This window comes from Solea senegalensis, linkage group LG17 (genome assembly GCF_019176455.1).
Source record: "Solea senegalensis isolate Sse05_10M linkage group LG17, IFAPA_SoseM_1, whole genome shotgun sequence".
Lineage (NCBI taxonomy): Eukaryota > Metazoa > Chordata > Actinopteri > Pleuronectiformes > Soleidae > Solea > Solea senegalensis.
Window position 1 is genome coordinate 15,845,123 of NC_058037.1, and position 19,412 is coordinate 15,864,534.

The 19,412-nt window shown below is 40.0% G+C and overlaps 1 protein-coding gene across 1 annotated transcript; it reads right to left on the reverse strand.

Moving 5' to 3' along the window:
• Positions 1–1,807: 1,807 nt before the first annotated feature.
• On the reverse strand, positions 1,808–16,302 carry rab10 (RAB10, member RAS oncogene family). The gene is made up of 6 exons (XM_044049101.1): positions 15,577–16,302; positions 9,960–10,020; positions 6,809–6,947; positions 4,604–4,693; positions 2,996–3,097; positions 1,808–2,248 (listed from the first exon to the last, which is right to left on the reverse strand). Exons 1-6 carry the CDS (start codon positions 15,701–15,703, stop codon positions 2,162–2,164), a joined length of 606 nt encoding a protein of 201 aa, XP_043905036.1. The 5' UTR covers positions 15,704–16,302; the 3' UTR covers positions 1,808–2,161.
• Positions 16,303–19,412: the final 3,110 nt, after the last annotated feature.

Consider the following 19,412-nt stretch of genomic DNA (forward strand, 5'->3'; position numbering starts at 1 on the left):
GTGACCTGGTTGTATCGTTATTTGTAGCAGTTGACTGGAATACAGAGATTAGATGAGGGATTAGAGCTCCACTAAACTAAACAAAAACTTGCTAGTTTGTCCACATTTCAGTCAATGTGTTGATATTGATATGTGGCCACCAGAGGGCGCCAAACACAGTAAACAGGCCACCTCTGTAGCACTATGTCATGGAAAATTAAACCAACTCAATCAGATAATCGTCATTGATTGCCCAAAATTTTAACTATAGATATATATATCTTTAACTAACTTGAAGAGATTTTTAAGGACCTAAACAATCACCATCACAGCCAATCAAGAGTTATATGTATATTAACAATAGCTAAAGAACACATTGGTTCTTACCATGACTCAGTCTCTTCCTGCTGGAAACTGGACTTTTCTAAACCACGCGGTCTCTCCTGCACCAAAGTCCATGGAGAAAATCAGCCATTTTAACCTCACAGGAGTTGTGGATCCACTGGTGCGTCCATCTGTAAGTTCAAACGTGTTATTTTGGAAATCCTTTCATTTGGATTTTAACCCTAAGTGACACAAACTTACCCAGTGACGCAGCAGTTAAGTATAGAACCAGCAGCTCCTGTGTCCCTGCAGGCTAAAAACGCTGGTTTTCTCTATGAGGTTTGGTGCGGGAGAGTGAGCAGGTCACAACGTTCATTTTAACAGTCAGGAAATGCTATTGAAGGGTGCGATAACAGCACCAAACTTATTTTTAACATTTAACAGACGATATGGTGATGTATCCCCTTAATGTTTGTGTACTTTAGCAAGGAAAAAAAAACCTTTAATAAGTGGAAAATCAGCAGAAACATGAGGCTACATCTTCCATTTATTTGAGTGTAGTAAAGGGAGGCAGTGGTCTGCAACCTTTAGTATTTAAAAAGCCATTTTTGTATAAATTTTTTTACAAATTACTCAATTTTAGGTGCTGGGAATGTCTCAAAACACAGGTTTGTTGGGTTCTGGGACGTCTTTTTATATCGCAATTTTTTAGTGGACGAAATATTAAAACCGTTGAAAGAAATAATGAAAGACATACATCATTGAGGACAAACAAGTTAACTTAAACAAGCTTATTTTTTTAATGGATCTGCAAAACTGTTTGAATTTCCAAAGAGAACTCGTGAAACCTCCCTCCCCCACAGTTACCCAGTGGCAAACGTTACACAACGTTACAGAAATGACGCGTTCCAACCCAAAGAAATCTGCATGCAGGAAAAAAAACAAACAAATAAAATAATAATAATTCAACCCAAATAAAAAGGGGGGGAAAAATAAATCATAAACAGACAAAAACATGAATAAACAGGACATACTGTTTAATGCCGTTCTCTTGGCCGGAGGAGAAATTCAAACGCTTCTGCTTCAGCTCGGCGTCTCCGCACGCGCGCAAAACTGTCAGAGTATTAAACTGTAATTTCATTTTTGGGTGGATGTGGCTCCGCCCACCACACAGCCCCCGCCCCCCTGTCTTCCATATAAGGCACAGGACAAAATTAAACCCCCACATACAAAAGGAGCTGGTCACGCCTCCCCGGTCGTCACTTGGTAACAAATCGTAAATAAATGACCGAATATGGTTAGACAACAGAAAAGTCACTGAATGTACAAAATGTTAATCCTAAATCTGACCTCTTTTTTTTTTTTTTTCATTATTATTATTTCCTCTGGCTGAAGGTGAGGGTGGTGGTGGAGGTTAAAGGGTGGAGAGAGGGGAGGGAGGGGGAGTAAGCTCAGTCAAAGGAAAGTTTAAAAACATGAGCTTGTCTTTTCACACTTTTTTTACTTTTTGGGAGGTTTTTTAACAACCTTTAAAACAAATGACAAGAAACGTGACTGGATTTCTGTTTTTATCAGAAATAAAAATTATCAAAAATGTGGAGGGAGGAAGAGGAGGGAGTGGGGGGGAGGATGAACAAGTGAAAGTGGTTTATTGTTTTATTCTGATAAAAGAGACGAGAGAGAAAGAGAGAGAGAGAGAGAGAGAGTGTCAGTGTGCAAGAAAAACTCATGATAAACAGGTTAGAGGGCGAGAGAGTTAGAGTTAGCAGTTAGAGAGAGAGACAGTGTGTGTGTGTGTGTGTGTGTTTGTGTCTGTGTGTGCGCGTGTGTACGTTAGTGTGAGTGAAACAGAAGTCGTTCAACTGCAGCACTTGCTCTTCCACCCTGTGACTCCGCCTCCACTGCTGATGTCCACGTTTTCACTGTTGGGCTCTTTTACGGGCGTCTGACGGCGAGAACACACACACACACACAAAAACATGAACATACACATTAACACAAACAGGTACACAAATATACACATTTACATGTGAAAATCAGAGCAAAAATCATCAATCTGCACAAATAATGTTAATGTTTGTTTTTATACAGCACTTTTCTGGTCTTTACCATTCACACGCATTCACTCACTCTTTCATTCTTACATTCTAACCCTTGCTAATCAAAAATAGTTTTCATTATTAGAAATAGCTGTCGTGCAGCGACAGTGGAGGACAAAAACAAGTTTAACAATCATAACATTAGAGCATTAAAAAAAAGAGGGGTTGTTAAGTGCGTCACGTAAATGTGAATGTTTTTCAAAAAAGTGACTGCCTTTGTGGCACATTTGATAAAAAAGACATTTTCCCTCTTTTAAACATTAATGTTTAGACCATTAATCATCCTCATCAGACATATTCAACCTGTAATAGGTGTAACAGGTGCTTAAAAATGGGGTGGGATTACCAAATATTCAGATTTTTCAGCTTCTTAAATGTGAATATTAAGTTATTTTATGTGTTTTTGTGGTTTGTGGACCGAACAAATCGACACCTTCTGACATTTTACCAATGAATCCAGAAAATAGTCGATAGATTAATGGATAATGACACTTTCTGAGGTAGTGAAACACCAGTCAGAACTTATAGAAAGAATAAATACACACACAAACACAACCTTGTTAATAAAACTGACAGCAAGAGTTGACACGCACCTTTCTGAGGATGTCTTCTGCTAACGTGAGGAAAGCCTTCTCGATGTTGATGTTGGCCTTAGCGCTCGTCTCAAAAAACCTAATGCCGTGCTCCCTCGCAATCTAAGGGAGGGCGAGAGGGAGAGAGATGAGTGTGGAGAACAGTTTAGAGAGAAAGTCCAGGTCCAAAAATAAAAGTGTCTGCAGCACAGATCAGGTATCACTGCTGATACTCACTGACTCACTGACTGACTGAGACAAACACCAGTCAGTCAGTCAGTCAGTCAGCTGTGTGTGTGTGTGTGACGAGTCACTGCTGGTTTCTTAATACGTTGGCGCGTGAGCCAGATGTCTGAAGGCTACACGTGTTTTCACTTGTTCTGGCTGAGCTGAACTCAAAACACTGTGTGATTGCAGCGAGAGAGAACAGAGAGAATCTAAACAGAACAAGAAAGACACAGAGAGACCACAAGTGTCGTGGATACATCGGCGTCCTTCCTCGTGGAATAACCGATGCATCCCTCGCCGGGTGTCACTACTTCATGTCTCCTTGCAGTGGGCGCTGCTCAAATAAATGAAGGGGGAGAACTTGGATGGAAGTTACGCTGGATTATGGTGAAGAAAGCTACGTTAAGAGATGCTCCATCCACGTTCAATACATAAGACTCATGTAGCCATGTCGTGTCATTTTGAGTTTTTGGAGCGGAAGTGTACGACGCAAACAAAGAATAATGGCTCCGCCCACATTATCCTAACGTGGAACTGTGAAAGCAACAAAAGCCGCCGTAGTTTCCTGATGTGTTTGTGACAGGGACTGACGGGGTGAGTGGAGGAGAAAGAAATGGAAACAACTTATTAAAGGATAGCTTCTTTTTGTCAGGTTTTAACATTGTTAGCAGTTCAGCTCCAAAGAAACGGCAACAGAACTAGGGCTGCAACCAACGAGTTCTTCCATTATCGATTAATCAGTCGTGGGGCTGCAACGATTACTCGATTCATTAAGTAACCAACTATTTTGATGAATCAGTTTCAGTGCATTTTTCTGATATTTTTTTAGCTTCCTAGATGTTATTTGGAGCAAAGAAACCAGAACACAAATTCACAAAGAAATCATTAAAACTCAGTAATTACGGTTTGTGGACAAAAACAAGAATTGTTTTGGTATTTTATGCAACAACATGTACTTGTACGAGGACTTAACAGTTGTTTGTGGACAAAACAATACATTTGAGAGTCGTTGGGGAAATATTTTTCAACATTTTCTGAACCAAACAACTGTTTTGTTCATTGTTAGTTGTAGCCTGAAAAAAAAGACTTACTGCACATTCCTCACTGTTCTACCCTTTTAAATCTATATGTTGTGCTTTGCTGAGACCGTGTCTCTCTCTCTCTCTCTCTCTGCTTTAGTGATGAACGAGGCAGTAGCAAACAACCCGCTGCTCACCATACGTCACGCTGCTAAGTGTGAAGAGATGAGACTGAAATGTAATTAAGTGATCACAAGGTTTTTCTATATTCAGGACTATAGATTCATCATGTCGCTGTGAAGCGGCGGCAACAAATGAGCCAATCAGCGTGTGCGATTATGTGTGTATGTCAGCGTGCTGATGTAGGGCTGCACCATCTGACCTGCTCCCCCTTGGCTTTTGGTACGACCCTCTTGTCCTCCATGTCACACTTGTTGCCTAGCAGCATCCTTTCGACGTCCTCATTCGCATGCTGGAAAAGATAAGCGATGAAAGAAGAAAGGAGATTATTATTATTATTATTATTATTATTATTATTATTATAGGACGACTTGTGTAACGTTGACCTTCACAGCCACTTACACACGCACAGGTTCATCCAGCTTTCATTACAAGGACTCGCACTGACTTACATTTATTTAGACAGCCTAACAAAAAAAGCCTTATCCCTAACCATGACCAGTGGTCATGGTCCTGACAGGTTCAGTGTTAATGAAAGGAAAAGGTCCTCGTCACACACAGACGAACTGGAATGACTGTTTTGACTCGTTCCTATTTGGACAAGATCCCACATGTCAATCAAACAACCCCAGTGAAACAAAAACCGGAAATGAAAACATTCAAGTTACATAAACACTATTCTCTGCTGTGGCCACTAGGGGGCAAAAAGAACAGGATTTTCTAGATCTGCCCATCAGAAATAGATAATGGTAGATGGTTTTAGAGAACAACTCTCCTTTCCCACATGTTTATCTAGACCAGTGGATTCTAATGTGGACGCCCACAAGAAAACAGAGAACCTAAGGAGAATTTAGTCTCTAATACACCTTAATGCCAATCTGAGGGTCTTTAATCTGTGGAGGGAAACTCTTGTATCCAAAGGAAAACCCACACATACACAACCATCTTTAAATGTTTTCTTCCTCAAGAAAAAAGGTCCGTTTGTTTGCTTTTATTCTCGAGAAATAAACTCACAGCTTCACCTAAAAATGAAGATGCTTGGATTCTAATCTGATAATCTAATGTGTCTTCAATTTATCAGTCAACAGACCATTGGATCGTTTGATCATTGCTGGTCTGAGCAAGGCTGTTTTTCTTGGGTTGATGGTTTCACAGCTGAGATATGCAAATATGGATGTGTAGCTTTTCCCAAGAAGCAGAAATCCTTTCTTCTTGGAGTCAAGAAAAAAAAAATGTATTACATGTATTACACACAGAGGCTCAATGTGAACAAGGTCATGTTCTTAGTTAGCAGGAAAGTCAATGGGTTTCCTTTTCCTTCACCAGAGTCGAAGAAAACTCTACAACAGCGAGGGCGAGGAAAATGACAAGAAAGCGAAAACGTAGTCTCAGCCCACCCGCTGCACACAAGACCTTCAGACTGATTATGTGATTAGCTACACCCTGGAATAATGAAAAGGTAGATAATAGGAACTATTGATTAAATCATAAATCTGTTGTTGTTTGATGTGGAGAGGATGCCAGGAGATTACTCGCCGAGATGAGGATTAAGACAGCGATAATAAAACACTAAGGGGAGGTGTAAACAGGAGGGGGAAATAACATGGATAAGTAACAGTGATTTGGCTCCACCAAGAAACACACTCGCCCACAGAGATACGTCTACCTCTGACGGTGCAGAGCAAAAGTGACCATATGCTACAGACAAGGCCAGTCTTTCTGAAATATCAGGCCTGTTTTCAGACTGACGTCGCCAAACGACACATACTGTACATTAGCCGACACCACCTCATGACCTTAAATCCATTAGAGCAAAACAGATTCAAACACCGGTCCTCACAGATCCAGTTAAACCCTCTAAAAAGCAAACCCTAATGCACACAGTCTTTAACGATCTCCTACAGCACTCAGGTAATTGTGTAAGCTTATTTTGGTCTTTATATATTCCCAGGTGGGGGGCAGGGTAGGGTTAAAAATGTATGCAGTTAACAGAGGATAGTCAGTGATGACGGTTTAACATCCATCTGAGCAATAAAACAACCACCTTTTGTCTTTTCAATGTTTCTTCATCTTCAAGCATCTACATTTGTCCATTTGATTCCAGTATGTAAAAAAAAAAAAAAGGGACAAACAAACTAAAACTATTTATCATCTCAAATGTATTTCAACATGCTCTAAATGTCCTCCAACGTTCATTTGGAAAATAATTTTTTCCACAGTACCTTCTTGACTTTTGTGATTAAATCAATGTTCCAATGCTCCCACTTTACACAAATCAGCTAACAAGTTCGCCGTGTTCCCCTTTTTCATTAAAGCCAGAAGAAAAAAAAAACACAGGACGACATCAATGCCAACACATAACTCACTGAAAGATAGAGGGAAAGAAAGTGAGGAGATTTGTTTGTACCTCGTCAATGTTGCGCAGCCATTTGCTGATGTTTTCAAAGCTCTTGGCGTTGGTGATGTCGTAGACCAGCATGATGCCCATGGCTCCTCTGTAGTAGGAGGTGGTGATGGTGTGGAACCGCTCCTGGCCTGCCGTGTCCCTAAAAATACACACACACACAAAATAAGATTATTATTATTATTCTGTGGCTTATTATCTTTATCTCGTGTTGTAGCTCTGCTTTGATTCTCTGAAGTGAGATGTTAAGCTGTCGCAGTTGGTGAAGTCTCCATAAGGGCTGAACATACAAGCGATTATTAATGTGTTGTTTTTATTACTTTTCTGTTGCTCATTAATCAACTAATCAAGAGGCTGATACAAGGTTAAGCTTGGGTCAAAACAAACAAGTTCAGGAAAATCCCACCTCAAGTGCTTTTAATTCTAACAGCTTGTTATCCACACAGAGCTGGTGTTTTAGGAGCCCTTAAATGCTCATTTTGGAAAATAATTGTGTTTGTATACACAACCAACACACTACTTTGTGAAAACAATGATGTCATAATCCCACCTCTCTCTCTCTTGCACTTGCATTATCATTGTTTGCTCAATTAGCTTTATAACTTATTCCCTTTTGTCGCCCTGATTTGGTTCATTCCGTCTCTGTTTCATCACATTGTAACGTATACTTAACCAACTAAAGCTGCGTACGTAGCAGTGTTACAGCACCATGCATCTGGCATATGTACTAGTCATGTGGAGAGAAAATATTTCTTGAAATGATGCCGTGTTTACAAGAGAAAATGACATGGGAAAGGAAAATGTGAATAAGGCCTTCTTATCATGTCTAGGTCTCTAGACCAGACATGGGCATTTTTACAGAGACAGATGAACGAGTATTTGAAGTATTTATGCTGTGCATGCAATACGACTGTGTTGCTTTTATTTTGAAAAGCCTGACGTATGGACACATGTATCTGCGTCTGTCTGCACAGCGACAGGTGACGCTAGACAGTTGCCCCTGTCCCCCTAAAAATGTCAGCTCACGTTAAAAAAAGAAAAGTAAATTCCAAATTTAACAAGACATGGACTGCTAAATATTTCTTTACAGGCGTCAAAGGTAAAGCCGTGTGCTTAGTTGTGTGGTACACAAGTCGCTGTGTTTAAGGGTTACGTTCTGAATCGCTACTACGTGACCAAACACAAAGAGAAATACAAGAACTTATCTGATGAAGAGCGTGCAAAGGAGTCAGGGGCAGCCTATATTGAAGACAGCTTTAAGAACAATTTCAGTGGTACGTTTCTTCTACAAGTGTCTCGGTTAAAGTTCAGGAGTTATCATCATCTCCCTCCATGTTTATCATCTTATTATCTAACCAGCAAAACACTGTCACTCATATGTAAACTCATCCGGTGTGATTGCAGCATTAGTGTGTGTGTGTGCGTAAGCGTGCAGGTGCACTCTGTGCAGGGGGGTTGTGGTCACTGCACTACACCACAGTGATATAGTGTAATAGTATTCATTATATAGTGTAGTAATTTCATATTTTCAATAGAGGTGGTTAGTAATTGCGTTGTGTGTTTGTATGCTGCCTAGTTTACACCAAAACAATTTACTGAAATTAAATTAAAATTAATTCAAATTTGGCCCAGCCCTCAACAATAGTTTTTGTTTCTCATGTAGCCCCTTGGGGAAAATATTGCCCACCTGGTTGACAGACATTCAAATTCACCACAGGCAGTCTTTCACCACCCTGTCACAATTCTGTACCAAAATGACAACTTCCTATCTGGGGACACCACCAGTCAACCTCCATCTGTCACCGATGATGCACGACGAAGAGAGGAAAACCCAAAAACACTGGCACCACATGACGATGATGATGATCACATTCATTAAATTCAAGACAAATATGTTTTATTACCAACGTTTTCCCCATGAAGTTCCCCACTAAACTCTAGTCTAATTTGTCTGAAAAACTGTTTATGACATAATTTCATTATTGGGGATCCAACTATCAATATTCAGTGCTCAACTTTATTTTATTCCTTCTTTGAGAGAGCCTGTGTAAACATGAGGATGGATTGAATATTTTCTACCTCTCCATTATTCTCTCAATTACTTCTTTGTCCAAAACCAATGAAAAGCACCAGATTAAATTTCACCAGATGGAAAAAGCTTCTTCTGTATCACAGGAGGAGTCATGAGAATTAGAACAAACTCAAGAGTTAAGACGCTAAACATCGTTAATTCTGGTATTTTTGCTTGAATAACACTTTAAAATGTTGCTTTAACTCCCCATAAAGTGTATCAACAAGCCTATTAATCAAAAACAGCTAAACATACACACTCTCCCAAGTGCTGCATTAAATGTCAGCAGGCCCTTCACTATAGTGGTTTTTTCCACTATTGTGTGCATGTTCTCACATAGCAGTGGGTGTGGATATGCAGCCGTGCGTCTCTGGCTTCTAGATAACATTATATGATTACCCTTGAAATAATCGACTTCAGTGTGTGATGTGCAGGAGATGGCCACCTTTTCATAAACAGAAAAGAAATAACTCTATAATTTACTGTTCTGTGGACCAAACTTGTAACACTGGACTAACAGCTGTGAGCTGTTAGAAAAGACAACAAAGATTCCTTTACACACACACACACACACACTACAAATTAATTAAAAAGTCTAAATCTACTGTAATAAAACATATTTGGAGTGGTTTTGAACAAAAAGAGATAATAAAAAGAAAGTTTGTAGACCTTACGTTAACAGTATTTTTAGAGGCAGAGCAATTAATAGGCTGGGCTGATATTTTGGCATTGGTTATTATTTATTTGTCAGCTAATTATTACAAATGACGCAACTTTGATCTTAGGAACATGACAAATGTTTTTCCATGGCCTGTTTCATGTATTAAATATTTTAGTTGATACATTATTTTTAAAGACATAAAATGTAGATTGGAGACACGGACCGCTCGAGTTAGTTAAGCCAGTTAGAAGATAATCTAATAAAAAAAAGCATCAACTGTCAGGCATCGGCAGCTCTGACCCCTAAATAAATCTGCAATTGCCACAGAAAAAAACAGATCAGTCGACCTCTAATCATACTGTCACGGACAATTTAGTAACTGTACTTCATTTTGAATAGGCTTGATTTTGATATAAACTCACCAAATCTGTAGTTTGATCTTCTTTCCTTGTAATTCAACAGTTTTGATCTTGAAGTCTATTCCTGTGAAACAAAAACAAACACATCAGTAAACACACAGAGCATAGGGTAAAAAAAAGTTAAATAAATGGAGTACAGATGGCGATCGAAGCGCTGATGTAAGGACTGACAGAGAAAAACCCAGCGAGAGGGGAATAAAAAAAATGGAGACATCAACGATAAAGAACGAGAAACAGCCGCAGTCGTTTAAGAGGGAAGGAAAAATGGAAAGCGAGTGACAGCTGTTTCCATCACACAGACAATAACAATATCTCTTTCACTTCCTGATTCTGCAGTGTCATGCCCAGACCTTGAGCCTATGAGCTGAGTTATAGGATCAGCAGCTGGATAACAATGAGCCTCTGCGCGCTCTCTCTCTCTCTCTCTCTCTCTCTCACACACGCATGCACCAACAAGGTAACACAGCAAAATCAGGTTAAGGCATGAAAACTGAGAACATGTTTATATTCACCACCATAACCTGATTACTGAGGCTTTAACGCAGCTGGACCGAAACTTGATATTATAGATATTTTATGTGTTTTACTTCAAATAGGACGCCAAAAGGTTTTTGTTACCGAAGGGACAGACTGCGATAGGAGAGCACTGTGCATGTTTCTGAATGTAAATAAATAACCAACTGTTCAGCAGTGGAAAGTTGCTCACAAAAACCTTATTTTTCACTTTCTGTATGCACTGGACTTGGATTACATTCTTGTTGGACACAGAGATGATGTGTTTGGAGACGAGTAAAGTTTATTTCCTCCAGATTTTTCTTTTGGCCTCCCCTGTGTCAAGTTTAATGCTGCGTTTCATGCCCTTTATAATCGGTAGTTTTAAGACGCTTTTAACAGGCAGGGAAGGACCCGTACACACACGAATGAGTTTAAGAGACACTGTAAATATTTTGTAATCGTACCGGCTAAACCACAACATCTGGGGAAATAGGTCACAGAGTGGGGGGAAAAACAATGACGTCACAGGTAGGTTGCAGGTATGAAGCCATTTCTTGAAACAATGATGTATAGGGAAAGTTTAGACCTTTACACAATCAATTAAAAGTTGAAAAAAACCTCTGATCTTCATATTTTGTTGATCAATACAAAAAAAAAACTGAAATATTCCCTGAATTGCTGAGGTTTGAACGTGATGTTGGTATACAAATGGAGTGAAAAGCAGCAACTGGAACAAGTAATTATTTGGAATCCAATATTAGAAGGTCAGGATTGTCATCTTGTTATTAAGTTTGTTATGCTCCAAAAACAGCAAAACAAATAAAAATAAGAGTCCAGTCTTTGTGTTGTCGCTACAGAAGCCTTTTAAAGCTACTTTTTTCCACATTTGGCCATTAAATAACCTCTTCCTGTTGAACAGGGAGCTATCAACTTCAGCTCTGGTGAGAAATGGTGGTTAGTTAAAAAAGACAGAAACAGCTGTGCTCTAGGTGGGGCAGGGTCACACAATAATGAACGACCTGGCTGCCAAAGTATGACTCACGAAATATTATTCACACCCCAGAGACAGGGGGGATGAAAGATACAGATGGATGGAATGAAAAGGGACAGCAGGAATTCGGATATTGATGGTCTGCAAATGAAACACAGTTGTGCTTGTTTACAGCGATATTCAGTACAAAACATTTGAGTTTTGTTGCCAAAAATCACCAGCACGCACCACAAATTTGTGTGCAATTTCCGAGTGAGGAGTGGACACATGGGCAGCCTTTTTCTTAGAGCGGTGCACTGGCAAACTGTCAAGAAAATATTGGTGTTGTGCAATCGCAATAACTGGAGACGTGGACAGACGTCATGATTTATGACTGGCTTTCTTTTTATCCAACAGGAACCATTCCTTCCACGAGTGCAGATCCCACCCAGTCCATCTGCCAGGTTCCATGCAAAATTCATGATGCGTTGTTGAGAGTAATTGCACAATGCAACATTATGCATGTTCAGCATTCTTGATATGCTTAAACCCAGAGATATAAGGGGAAGAAAAGGTGGGGGCAGAGAAAGGGGCACTCAGAGGGCTGGAAATGAGGATGAGTGACTGATGAGAGGGGGGCTTTCCAGACGAGGGTATTTTGAGAGGCATCCGCGTCTCCAAAGGTATGAGTACTGTGTCAGAGGAAGAACACACTTCTGTTTCACGTGTCCTGGTTCTGCAGTTTCCTCGTAAACTTTGTTTCCCCTCACAATTTGTGGTCTTCGGTTTGCATAGCGGTCTAAATGTAGGTCAGGTCATGCTTAGGACAAGACCTATATGTTGTGTTTTCTATACTGTGCAAAATGTATTCATTGAGGTATTCCATGGTCAAATTTGACAAATCCCTTTGGTACCGTTTTTCAGCGATTTTTATTCTCCCAGTTTGGCTGGGCAACTCTAGTGAATAAGTTTTCCCAACCATAGTCAGATGCCTGATCTAAAATACATATCAATCTGTGTAATACATCTATTAAATGAACCACTATTTGCAGCATTTAGTGTTTTTCCAAACTATTTAATGACAGCTAGTGATCATACTGTGCTTCAAAACTGCAGGTTTGAACTGCCAATCATAAAGTAAGTTATCACAAGATGGACCACAGGTTAATAAATCTGACTTTTTCAGGAGTAAGTCCAAAGGATTTTTTTTTATTGCAGAGAATAGGTCATCATAGGAAAATGCAGCACAACCAACAAGGCCTGGTTTAAAAAAAAATATCTTTAAGAACAGAGTGAACATTGCCTTATGACATGTCTCATAAAAACCAAAGTTCAAAACTAGTCTATACCTGCACATTATGTTGTTTAGACCAGAAACATGGCTATGTTGAAGGATTCGTCTGTGAGTTCTCAAGAAGAGACCAAATACAGTGTTTCATTCAATCAACAAACAGAGATCGGTCTGAACAAGAAACAAATGACGCCTGTGGACCATAATATCAAACAACACCGTATAAACAAGGGTGCAATTCATTAAAAGGTACACATACTTAACTAATTTGTCGACTGCCTCACTCATATTCTACGTGGCTTGCTTCAGGGAAGAGCTGTTAATAATAATAAAAATGATAATAATAATAATAATAATGATGGGAACAAATGAAATGTCATTACTGTAAGTAATTCAATATGGATTCCTGCGATTATTAAACTATAAAGTGAGTAACTTCGTTTTTTTGGCAGCCGGGCTAGTGAAAATAGCCAGTGACTGGAACTTGGCAATATTTTAAAAAATCCACTTAATTACCTTGATGATGACAGAGTCATGTGACTAACTGACAAGTGAGATGCAATTGTTTTGGGTTGCTTTGCATTGCTTTTCTTCCAACAGAAACTTTTCAGACAGGCTGTGGTTCTGGACAAACATGCAAGTACTTTCTGAACTAAATGACGCCTTGTATTTATCCGAGTTCACAATATAATGAAATCCAGATGGACAATGTGAGCCTTTCTCTTAGGAGTTAACCTTTTAACTGCCTACAAACAATGACAATAACATGTTTTAAACATTATGAACAACACAATATTATTCAGGGTTACATAGAAAACGTGCTGTTGTTGGGTAAGGGTTTTCCCCGGAAAGACATAAACTACCACCTCCAATTCAAAATCAATACTTGACTAAGAGCACAACAAAACAGGGGAAGTACCACTGCAATAAGGCTAAGGTCAGTCAGTATGTTCCCGCGCATCTCAACATCACACGTCTTTGCCATGAATTGGTAGGTCAGATATGACGGCTTTAACTCTAAAACACCATGACTCTGCTCCTACTTTGAACCCACAAACTGTTGCAACATTTAGGGGAAGAGGACTGAGTGTAATATTACTATAATACAAAGTGGATTACAAGACAAAGCAAAGCCAAAACAGTGACAAATACATAAACTTGTGGTTCATAACTGTAAATCTAATCTATCCTGGATGTGTCTGGGAAACAAACAATTGTGTGTTCTTCCGACCTAGAGTCATGAAGAGTCTGCCAGTCAACACCTATGTTGTGAAAAACCTGGCATGAGAGCAAAGCTCAATCAAGAGGTCAGGGATTTAATGCCAGTCCACAGTAAACACTTCCCTTGGATTTAGCAAAACACATCTAACGTTATTACTCAGTGTTGATCTTAAGCAACGAGTAAAAGGAGCCTTCACTTGGGCCATGCAGGGACTTCACATAGCTTGACACTTGACTCATGAGAGCATGACGATGGGGAGGGACGCATGCGTAGAGGACAGGGAGAGAAAAAAAGCTGACGATGCCACTATGATGAATTGTTTATAGTTCTCCTCTGAGCATACATGGAATGTCTCTATGTATAGGTACTGAAGAACTTGGACAAAAACCATACAAATATGCACTTTAATATTTTTCTGGGCTACATTTTAGAGGGAAGTCTTGTTTTCTCAGTACAATTAGAAGACAGATATCGACATGACTGATTCAAAGTAAAGATATAAACTTTAAGGGTTAAAAGTATATACCTTTAACCCTAAATATGCTGCTGTTGCGTATTTTTGTTCAAAATGTATGATATTTCATTCTAAATGAATGTATGTATCTGTAAAAGATGTTGCGATTCTGCAAAGTGCCACATCGGGACTGCAAAAAGGGGGGAAAGATTTGCTCAAAAAGTGGCTGCAAAGGACACACTATCATAATAAGCGTATAAATGTTCTTCCAAACATACTAATCAGTTTATCACCCCATCATAGCAATTGTACAACACATTATCTCCATAACGGATGTAATTGTTCTTAGATAAGGCCCAGCATTAGAATGCTGCTTGTACTAGTAATAACAAACAAGTATTGCAGAAAAAAACACATCTACTTATACACACACACACACACTTTAACAGCATTTTTCAACGAGTTCTTTGACTAGGAATTACTTAAGCAATGTATACGTATATTTTCTGAATACATAACTTTTATATTATATTAAGTACAAATATTAAAACGTATTTATTGTATCATTTTCTTATGATGCCTGTTTATAATGCGTTACCTTTACTTTTTGTATTGTGCCGCTTCAGCACTGCACATTTTCTCAAAGTGTGACAAATTAAGGGCTATTTTACATCGTATGAAGGATGTTTAATTTGAATTTAAGATGTTACTCATAACCTGAGCGAAACTGTAGTGATGCAAAAGTGTTGTTGTGAATGATCTTTAGTGCTGTGAACATCAGCTCCGGCCCTGTCACTGTGTTGCTACGACTGCTAGCCTCATTAGCTTAGCAGCCTCTGGGTCAACTGTCATGACAGCTCTTCCCCACGTCCTGAAACCGGTTCTACTTGCCATTGCTGGCGAGCTCCGCTTCAAATCAACACCCAGTTGTTGTCATTTACAGACCCGCGCATGTAAAAAGTGGCTGACAAAAGGGGAATTCACCCAGGAGTTCGCTAAGCTACAGAAAGCTACCTTCCCCGGCTAACCAGTGCAGGCCTGGGGAGGCGGTGCATGCCAATAGCACACAGGCTAACTGGGTTTGCTGTGAATAACCACGTCCAGCTTGAAGGGCAGTTGTCAGTGAGTTTTCCGAACCGTCAGACTAGACTAAACACAAGTTCCCACAATGTCTCCGGGTTTTCTTACCTATGGTGGAAATGAAGGTTGTGTTGAAGGCATCGTCGGAGAAGCGGAACAGCACACAGGTCTTCCCCACGCCCGAGTCTCCGATCAGCAGCAGCTTGAACAGCAAGTCGTACGTTTTCTTCGCCATTGGAAGAACAGCTTGTGTTTTTATTAACCCAGATATGAACCCCCAAAAAAAGTGACAGTCTAATACGCAAATGTCAAGTCTAAAGCCAGCTCCAACGCCAAACTGACTGTTAACTATTATAACAAGCTGGGATTTGTTGATTAGCCTGGCGAGCTAGTTGGCTAAATACCACCCAAATAACGTGTCCGTAGACGTGTCCGAGAAGTTAATAAGTCCCGAGTCCGACTGTTTTCCACTCTCTACAGCATGAGAACGGAGAGAGAAAAAAATAGGATATCCTCCCGTGTGATTCCTCTTTTCCACTCTTTCTTTTCTCCCACACAGTCGGGACAAAATGGCTCCCCTCTCTCACACACACACTCTCTCTCTCTCTATCCCGACTCACTCTGTCTTCAAACTAACGGCGAGCTAATTCAAATTCACGGCACACCCCGTCATTCCAGAGCCCCGCCGCAAGATCGACCTAGAGGAGATAGGACGAAAAAGTCGAGGTGAAAAGTGTGTCAGTTCCGCTGTCAGTGCGTGGATTTATTTCACCCTTTTATCTCTGGCGAGATTAGAACTGAAATATTGACGACCGCCGTCGCCTTCGAATGGGTGGGAGCCGCCGCGGCGACACCCTGGGCCATAAACCCCGCCTCTTTCCCTGCCTCTTCTACCCTGTGATTGGCCAGTATTGCTTTCAATTCATTCCCTTCCCTACAGTGATTGGCCTTGACTGTTTACGTTAAGTTATACAAGGGGCGTGTTTTGGAGTGACAGCGCAGGCAGCGGCTACTACGTATGTTGTTCCGACATTGCGGCTCAAAGCTCCATTTCCCGGAAATAGGACAAATGTATCTACAGATCCAACATGGCAGCGAGTTTCACGCGGATTCACTTCGTGGCCGGGGTGTGTTGGGTTTTTCGTGGTAAGTAAAGCTGGCCTTTGATGCGGTGACTGTTCCAGCTGTGAGTCAGGCAAAAGTGATGTCATATACATATAAGTACATGTGTGCCAGTGACGGGCGTTTCCCCACATCCTCTGCTTTGTGTAGAGTCCCGGGCATTTACCCTGTAAAGTGACCGGGGGAGGAAAAAGCTTGTACGAAGCATTACTCTCGACTTCACAGTGTGTGTGTGTGTGTGTGTGTGTGTGTGTGTGAGAGAGAGTGTTTATGTGTGTTAGTAACTCTTTCCTCCTTCCGCCTGTCAGAGTAGTTGGACTCTCAGACACTCCTTAGGAATGCTGAGTATGCCCTGCTCTCCACTGCCAAGTACAGACTTGAAACAAACCAAGAAGGAAGCATTAAGAAAGACAGAAAGAGGAATAAAAGAACTGCACAAACAAACTACTGCCCCCTTTGAAAGAAAGAAAAAAAAAGTAATGGACATTTTTGACCCTTGTGGTGCAGGATGTGTACAAACTGTGGAAAACAGGAAAACGCTAGAGATCTTTCAGCCTCATGACCCCCAGATGCAGGGAACCTTAGAGAACTGTGAAATCACAAAATGGCCTATTATTTAGAAAGGGTGGTTGGCTTGTGACCGAAGGGTTCCCGGTTTGAGTCCCTGTCACCCCAGCCTTTGAGGACATGTCCCCGAGACATGTACTTAAGCATGTCTCACAAGAGAGTGTCACATTGTATCAGTGGTAACAAAGATGAGATATTATGTCAACAGCTTTGAAACCAAATACACGTCCGATCAATTCCGGCTGCCGACAGTGTGAACGATCAAATATTGACACAAGTCAAGTGTTGTCGTTGTAATGGGTAGGATTGTAGTTTAAATACTGCTGCACCTGAAGGACTCTTAAAAGCTTTGACTGGCTCTGCAGATGAACAACAAACTTGATTTGATACATACTTTTTTTTAATGCCCAATTTATGAGACATAGATTGAATTTCAAGTACAAAAGTACAAAAAACACCAAGGTGGTGGTATTCTTTCATTGTTTTTAACGATGACTTACATTTTCAGTAGGTTTCTTCAATAATAAGTTGAATTTCTTACATAAAACTGTCCAGCTGGAGGCAGATGAAACAGCTCGCACCATTTCATGAAATAAGCTAGCTTTTCATGGTGCTAGCTAGCTACTGCAAATGTAATGCTGTTTCTTCTGCCTCCCTTTACACAGTTTTATGAAACCACACAAGATTTCATACATCAGTTGTAAAAATGTTTTGAAGACCTTTCTATAATTTCAGCTAACTATGGACATATCTGCTTTTTTTGTAATCCTATTTTTGTAATCAGAAAAATACTTAAGCTCACAATACATTTTGATTTAATAGTTGAAATAGTTGACTTTAACCATTCCAGTTTATTCCCATAAATTCCCATGGAAAGTTTCCAATTTCCAATATTTTGCAACCTTACAAAGTGTATCTATTCCTATAAAACTTTTCAAATGAGTGGAATTTTACATATACCCAACCATTCTTTTTCACAATAATCCTAAAGCTAATGAAGAACACTTTCCTCCCCCCGGGAACAGAAATGAAAATCACTGTTTCATGTCAAAACAAAGAGTGCCATTTGCTGAGGCATGCTCGTAGTATGACCAAAAAGAAAACAGATGCTCACATCTCACCCTGAACCAGCTCACGCAGAGAGGAGCCTGAAACAGATGGTAAAGAGACACAGAGATAGTTTTATTGGAGCTTGCAGATTCTCTTCAGGCTGAAATTGGAGTTCGTTTTCGTTGTTGTTCATATTCTAATCGAGTCTCTCCTTCTTCTCCTCCTCCTCGGGAGGGGACGACGACAATCTGTTACTGTAATAAATCACGTCTTTTAATGCAAGAACTCTTCTTCCCAGGTCAGTGTGCATTCCTGAATTTTGTTACGTGGGGCCCCATGGATTCGTCTCTCACACTCTCACGCACTATACCATGCAAATGAAATGATGAAACCTGTGCTCACAATTACAGTTGTTAAGTCAGGGATTTCTGTGTACACATGTACCAACTAAATTATGTGACTTTTTCGTGAGTATTTTTTGCTTTAAAGAAGAGTAAAATGTGATCACAGGAAATAAAAGGGAGAGAGGGACGGGTGAATGATTGAGCGACAGTATATGGTATGCATGCTGATCACAGGAAGCTCTGTCCTTATGTTTAGTCTGGAAAAATATTGCCCCCCCCCCACAATAAATTTTAAACATTTCAGTGGATGGCTGCATGAAAAAAGCAGTTTGAAGACTTAACAAATGGCCCTGAAAACCATGAATGGGCTTCTTTTATTTTTATCATTTAATGGCATTTTAAAAGCTAAATATTAAACAAAATAGATAACACAACTTAGGTAATTGATAATGAATGAATAGTTAGTTTCTTAGTGAATGGACCGGAAATTGACCTGGCAATTCATTTTACTTCCTGTTCTCTCTAGTTGAAATGCACATAGTTTTTGGTAAAGTTCCTGGTTTTAGTTCTTCCTAAAACAGAAACAACCCAATGTAAGACAATATTGGACCAGCAGTCATACTTTGATCCAGTTATAGACAAATGGGCTACATCGTTGTTAACAAATAACACATAATCATTTCCAAGAAATTTCATTAGGGAGAGGCTAAAAGCAAAAACAATTAAAAATGTACACATAAATCTTAAATAAAAGGTTGGGAAAATGTGTTTGCAGATTTGCTTGGGGATCCGAAAACAATCACCCGCGACCCATCTGTGGGTCCCAACCCAGTCTTTGGAAATCACCGGGTTATATATATA

Bases quoted from the DNA above. Each gene is read 5' to 3' on its own strand.
- rab10 (XM_044049101.1), bottom strand. From the start codon at position 15,703: ATGGCGAAGAAAACGTACGACTTGCTGTTCAAGCTGCTGCTGATCGGA. The intron at 3,098-4,603 runs GTCAGATGGTGC...GCCCTCCCTTAG, and splicing joins CAAAAGCCAAGGGGGAGCAG to ATTGCGAGGGAGCACGGCAT. The intron at 2,249-2,995 runs GTGCGTGTCAAC...TCTCGCCGTCAG, and splicing joins CAGAAGACATCCTCAGAAAG to ACGCCCGTAAAAGAGCCCAA.